At 41.6% G+C, this 7,234-nt stretch overlaps 1 protein-coding gene across 1 annotated transcript; it reads left to right on the forward strand.

Annotated features, from left to right (window-relative positions):
* The first annotated feature begins 136 nt into the window (after window positions 1–136).
* grsf1 (G-rich RNA sequence binding factor 1) lies at window positions 137–7,108 on the forward strand. Its single transcript, XM_012828648.3, has 10 exons — window positions 137–587; window positions 807–960; window positions 1,117–1,272; window positions 1,536–1,667; window positions 1,927–2,065; window positions 5,524–5,702; window positions 5,852–5,946; window positions 6,195–6,330; window positions 6,426–6,476; window positions 6,581–7,108. The coding sequence occupies exons 1-9, from the start codon at window positions 357–359 to the stop codon at window positions 6,473–6,475; spliced, it is 1,272 nt and encodes a 423-aa protein (XP_012684102.2). The 5' UTR covers window positions 137–356; the 3' UTR covers window position 6,476; window positions 6,581–7,108.
* Window positions 7,109–7,234: the final 126 nt, after the last annotated feature.

The following is a 7,234-nucleotide window of genomic DNA, read 5'->3' on the forward strand; positions in this document are numbered from 1 at the left end:
CATCAAGTCTAAAAATGTTTTTCTAAAAAAGTTGCTGGAGAACCATCCATTCGTCTCCCTTACTTACTGTAGACTTCCCAAGCTCTAGATGGCGATATTTGACTAAACGTGGCTCAAGCATAGTTTCGGAATTCTCCTTGTTTTTCACTTTGTTAGCTGAATGACCTTCGACTTTGAAGAACATGCCCGGCGTGTGTTGGGTTGACGTTTTTGTAGTTGTCCTCTGTGATTTAGGTCAAGGCAAGGATTAATAATAAGCACAAGGTTCACCAGACACCAAGACTTTAATGCAAATGCGGGGGGCGAAGATATAAAATAATTTCAAGGAAGGGCGAGATTTACATTCGTCTCTCAATATGTCCGGGCACTGTAGGGCTGTGTTGATATCAACTCTGTTTCGTGCTCTTGGTGGAAGGCAACCGTGTTCCAAGATATTTCTTCAAAACAAGCCCTCTCAAGTTCTGGGGCTCTTAGGTGACCAATACGATCGGCCACGGTATCATCACTGGTCAACCAGTCATACACGGACAGTTGTTTTGAACGTCAAGTCAACGTGGACATCATGTCAGAGGAACCAGTTGACCGAGGTATTGAATCAAAAAAGTTAGCTAACCTTACCTAGCATAGTAAAGTAATGTAAGCCACAGCCCAGGCAGTTGAAAGTCATGTCTGTATTCGTCCTAAGCTGTCCCTCTTCTCCTTACGAGTGCGTGGCGTGCATGTGTATTTCCAGGTGAGAGGTTGCCCATACGCCATCCTCTGCTTCCTCAGCTAACTACTGTATATTATCCTATGGTACTATCTAGGCAGGGGTAACGTTGCCATTTAAGGAGGAGGAGTACCCACCTCTACCAGAGTACGATGCAACCCCACAGCCGGAGTCAAAGGATGTTTTCATAGTCCGTGTCAAGGGCTTGCCTTGGTCCTGCAAAAAAGAGGATGTATTGGAATTTTTCTCTGGTAGGTGAAGCCCATCTAATATCTAGTTTAGCGTAACATTCCCCATCCACTATCCATACTGTAATGTGTATATGGTTTGCCTGCCATCTTAGTAACTTGATGTGTCTCATTACGATATGTGGTCACATACTCATATGATTTAATTTAATGTCTCAGAGTGCAGGATTCGCGAAGGAGTGAAAGGAATTCATTTCATGCATCTCAGAGATGGGAGGCCGAATGGACAAGCTTTCATGGAGCTGGAGACTGAGGAGGATGTCAGCAAGGCACTGGAGAGACACAGGCAATATCTAGGACCCCGCTACATTGAGGGTTTGTGTCTCATTGTTATAAACCTTACCATTATTGGGTGGAAACTCGTGTTTCACCTTATCAAGATCTCTTATGCCATTCTCTCTTTTTTTTAGACTTTAGAGATGCTTAATGCTAAATGATAGAATAACTCACTGAAAATAGACAACCCTTTTATTAAGGCTCCTAGTATTGGTGTGTTGTGTTATGTTTAACCTTAAGTTTTCTCTTTGTTTAATTCTGGTAATGACCTTTATTCTGAGCAACATCTGTGTGTTATCCAGTGTTTGAAGTGACAGATGAACAAGCAGAAGCCATATTGAAGGGGCCAGATCCGCTGGCCAACGACGGGGTGGTGCGGCTCAGAGGTCTACCTTTCAACAGTACAGAGAAGGACATCATTCAATTCTTTACAGGTCCGTTACATTACATGATTTATATTCTAAAAGCAACCACCTTTATCCAAGAAAATGTCTATCAGAGTAATGTTATACATGTTATATGTATGAATGTGTGCTCCTGCAACATCAAACCCATGACTTGGTTATCTGGTGGTGTTAGCATTTTGCTCCACCAGTTGAGATGCAGGCACATTTATAGTGATTCATCATGTACTTTACTTTTCTCAAATGTAATTGTAGATTATGTACCCAGTTAATCGTTTCTTGCCCTCAGGATTAGACATTGTAGAGGATGGGGTGACCCTGGTGTCCAACTCCAGAGGCCAGAGCATTGGACAGGCCTACGTTCAGTTTGCCTCTCCGGAGATGGCTGACAGTGCCCTGGAGAAAGACAAGGAGGTTATGGGACACAGGTGGGTCATTTGGTTATTTTGAAGAATTCCATAAAGATTCAGTCCTTTTATGACAAAACACTTTGGTTTGTTGAACTCATTGTTGTGAATAGTAATGTCACTTCAATCAATCAATCAATTTGTTTATTTGATCAAGAGGGACAGTGTACATTCATGAACATTAAAATGTAAATGCACCCAATTATAGCCAAAAGGCTAGTTTCCATTGGCAGTCCCCCAGCCAGAGTGAAAAAGGCTATACAACCTAAAAAAGGCATTAACGTATATCAAACATAACATTGACAATAAATAAAAAAAAATAAAAAAAATAAGATACAATAAAATAAAATACAATCCCAATATACAAGTTCTACTGCTTACCCACTAGAACAAAACAAAAATTATACTTACGTTTCCCCATCAGTATTTTTTATTGCGAACAGGTGTGCTGTAGCGTTTTATTAGGTACACCTTGCCAGTACTGGGTTGGACCCCCTTTTGCCTTCAGAACTGTCTTCATTCTTTGTGACATGGACTCAAAAAGGTGCTGGAAACGCTCCTCAGAGATTTTGGTCCATTTTGACATGATGGCACCATGCAGTTTCTGAATATTTGTGGGCAACACCTTCATTATTCAAATCTCCCATTCCACCACATCCCAAAGGTGCTCTATTGGATTGAGATCTAGTGACTGGAGGCCATTTGAGTACAGTGAACTAGTTGTCATGTTCAAGGAACCAGTCTGGGATGATATGGGTTTTGTGAAATGGCATGTTATCCTACTGACAATAGTCATTAGAAGATGGTTACACTGTGGTCATAAAGGGATGGATATGGTGAGCAATAATACTCAGGTAGGCTGTAGCATTTAAAGGATGCTCAACTGGTACTAAGGGGCCCAAACTGTGCCAAGAAAATATCCCCCACACCGTCCATTCCACCACCAGTCTGAATTGTTGAAACAAGGATCCATGCTTTTATGATGCTTACGCCAAATTCTGATCCACCATTTGAATTTCACAGCAGAAATCGAGACTCATCTGACCAGGCAACATTTTTCGAATCTTCAATTGTCCAAATTTGGTGAACCTGTGCCCACTGTAGCCCCAGTTTCCTGTTCTTAGCTGACAGGAGTGGCACCCGGTGTGGTCTTCAGCTGCTAGCCCATCTGCTTCAAGATTTGATGTGTTGTGCATTTAGATGCTCTTCTGCATACATTGGTTTTAACAACTGGTTATTTGAGTAACTGTTGCCTTTCCATCAACTTGAACCAGTCTGGCCATTCTTCTGACCTCTGCCATCAACAAGGCGTTTTCATGCAGAGAGCTGCCCCTCACTGGATGTTTCTTTTTTGAACCCTTCTCTGTAAACCCTGTGTGTGAAAATCCCAGTAGATCAGCACATTCTGAAATATTCAAAACAGCCTATCTGGTACCATCAACCATACCACGTCACTTAAATCACCCTTCTTCCTCATTCTGTCTTCAACCTCAGCAGATCTTCTTGACCATGTCTACATGCATTGAGTTTCTGCCAAGTGATTGGCAGGTGCACCTAGGCCTTATATTTTATTTGTTTGCAACATTCAAAATAAATAAATCTACTACTTGCGTAAATCTTCAACCCCCTGTGCTTTTGAGTTCCAGATTAAGGCAGATGACAAACTACTCGCACATGATACAGAGGTGGCAATTCTTTAACCATAACTCATCATAATTAGGTATGAATAACTATGAATGGTTAAAGTAGTCTATCCAAGGGTCATCAGCCAGGATAGGAAATAACCAAGGAAATGAGAACTAAAGAGACAAGGTGATTTAAATGATGAAGGGAGGAAACAATTCTAAGAAAATATCCAAGTGTTTTGATGTCCAGTTGTCACTATTGGCTCCATAAGAGGATAGTGGAAGTTGCATCACACCACCCAGATGCTTTGTAGAATAGCCTTCCTTCAGTTCCTTTGACCTCATGGCTTTGTGTTTGCTCTGATATGCATTGTCAGTTGTGAGACCTTATAGATAGGTGTGTGCCTTTCCAAATCACGTCCAATCAATTAGATTTACCACAGGTGGACGTTCAACGTGTAGAAGCATCTCATAGATCAGGGGTTTTCAACCGGGGGTTCGCTTTGATATTTCAACACATTTCCAGATTACACTTGCATATTGTGAAAAATATCTAGAATAAGAAAAATATGTCTAAAGGAGATTCACGCTGACAGAATGTAGCCTTGCACCTATCCAGTCTATGATAGCCTGTGATTTGCTGATGGTAATGCATTGCGTCCCTAATGTCTAAAACACCATACGCATATTATTCATAACGTACAGTCTGGCGCGCGAAGTTGACAAGCATCTGCGGTAAAGCATAGCCTAGGTGTACTTTTGAAGTTTAGTCGAAAAAGTAATACTTTTGGTGAACGACTGAAGTTATCTACTGCCCTTAGCTAACATTTCGTTCCAATGTCGAGTTAGCTGGTCAGAAGCACCAATGGTGCAGTGTTTAGTGAGGAGAGGGACAGACTGCCATGACGGAGGGACAGGCTGCCAGGATAGAGGGGCAAGGACAGGCTTCCAACAAAGCTACACCTTCACAAGATACAGGGAAACAAAGTAAAAAAAGAAAAAGAAAACACAATGAGGAATACATCAAATCACAAGATTTACAGTGACGACAGACAGAGCAGGAGAGGAGGTACCACTGTGTTTCGTGTGTTCAACATTACTGTCAAATGAAGCCATGAAGGCGTGATTTTCATATGACTAAAGTTCTGGATAAGTTGTCAGATAGAATTTCCAGAGCTTGCTGCAAAAGCAATGAGGTGTCTTTTGCCCTTTCCAACTACTTTTTTACACTGGCGTACTTGAAGAATAAGTACAGGGCAAGGCTTGCACCAGAGAATGATATGAGACTGTTGCTGTCTACCATTTCGCCAGGAATAGACAGACTGTGTGGACTTCACCATGCCCAGATATCACACTGATAGGTCTCCCCTCTCTCTACACACACACACACGCACGCACGCTCGCGCAGGCACATCAGTGGGCCATGGATTACTTTCTAGTCAGAATGGTGGTCCCTGGGACAAAACCAGTTGAAAACCCCTGTCATAGATGATCAAGGGAAATGGGAGGCACTTGAGCTAAGTGTCATCACAAAGGGTCTGAATACGTTCGTATGTCAGTGTGATGTTTCAGTTTTTCTTTTTTAATAAAGTTGCATACAATTCTAAAGCCCTTTTTTTGGCTTATCATTATAAGGTATTGAGGGAAAAGTGAATTTCAATTATTTGAACATAACAAAATGTGAAAAAAGTGATGGCGTCTCAACACTTTTTAAATGCGCTGTATACTACAGCATAAGTATTCATAATAAAAATACTGTTTGAAAAGCATCACTATTCAGTAGTAAACAATCAGGCATCCTTTAAGTTGTGTTTTACCTTGTGTTGATGCACTGTTCTTTCCCCTTGTGTTCAGGTATGTTGAGATATTCCCCAGCTGTAAAAGTGAGATCACATCGCAGCGTGGCCCGAGGGCCCAGGAGCCACAAGCGCCCCCTCCGAACAGATCCCCGCCTCTGAACAGACCCCCTCCTGCTAACACCCCCCACACAGCTTTGGAATGGGAGAGAGGTGAAGCCCAGCCACTCAGATCTGGTAAGACGGCTTAAAAGCAGTGACAATGTGGCACACTTACCTGTATTTCCCTTTATTTTTCATTGGTTATGACGACACAATTGGTGAAACGGATTATTATATAAATATGACATGTTCTCGTGTAAAACATTTTTTTTTCTCTTCCACAGGAAGATCCGCTGCAAGCCAAGCCTCTGTGGTTCCCATCCACTATGTGCACATGAGAGGGCTTCCATACGAAGCCACTGCAGAGGACATTGTCAAAGTAAATGTTTCCAACATCTCCACCATTGAACTCAAGCAAATGCCTTTCATGCTAAAAGACCTGCCGTACAGTGAATGTAAATATGTATCCGTGTAGGAAATACAGGTTCAGAAAGCAGAAGTGCTGAATATGACTTGACATTAGTGGTAATGATTTGCACAGATTTGTGGAAAGGATTTGTACGGTGAGCGTCTGGAAATTTATGGTTGGGTTTTAACTGTCTTTATGATTTGTGTTGTGTCTCCCAGTTCTTTGGTCCTCTGAGGGTGGCCAGGATCATGGTGGAGTATCACTCAGACGGGAAGGCCAGCGGTGAGGCAGAGGTGCACTTCAGAAGCCACAAGGATGCAGTGGCGGCCATGTCCAAAGACAAGGAGTACATGCGTGAGTCATTACATCTGCTGAACATCTCTCAAACGTAATGCTTGTGAGCGATGCTTATGAAGCATAACATGGGACCTTGCTTTCTTTCTACACAGAGAACAGATATATTGAGTTATTCCTGAACTCAAGTAGGAGAGCGTCATGAGGTATGTGCATTGTTGGTTTTTCCCAATTTAAACCATTTATGGTGATATCAATACTGTACATATGTAATAAACTTACAAAGTAAACATGCGTTTGCTTTCCACAGGTTTGCTTCTCCCAGGATATCAATACAACACCGCTGCCATATTTATTGGACGATGTGCTCAACATGAGTAGCATAATGTAAAAGAATAAACCACATTCCCTTCCTGCGGTACAGTTAGTGTTTTGGAATGTCTGTATAACCATCCGGTGTCGTGTGTCCACAATAAACTATTGCCGATCTTGTCAGTTTGAGTCATCAGCATTAGGCTTCATTAATTTGGCATGAAGTGCCAACGTCTTTACTATCAGCTAAAGCTAACAATTAACTTACTGGAGGAATAAGCACATTATTGTGCTCATAGGAATTGGAAAATGTACATATGGTTAAATACTTAGTTCCACCTTTTTCTTGGCTTGAACAAATGGCGTGTTTAATACTGATCAACCTTTGCAGTATGTATGAATGTGTGCCATTATGTTGATCTGTACATAGATAACTGCTATACAATTTGATTAGTCTTCTATTAAAGAAATATATTGCTTTAAAAAGTGTATAGTGCTATAAAAATAAATGTCATCTTCAAATGGATTTTGATTGCATCCTTCACATGACCATGCCCTAACACACACACCTATCATTCCCACTAGCTGCAAAATATCACACGGAACAACGCTGCCAGAAACACCAGTGAGCTTGTTTTTATCAGTGCCAACT

The sequence above is a fragment of the Clupea harengus genome, chromosome 7 (assembly GCF_900700415.2).
Source record: "Clupea harengus chromosome 7, Ch_v2.0.2, whole genome shotgun sequence".
Classification (NCBI taxonomy): Eukaryota; Metazoa; Chordata; class Actinopteri; order Clupeiformes; family Clupeidae; genus Clupea; species Clupea harengus.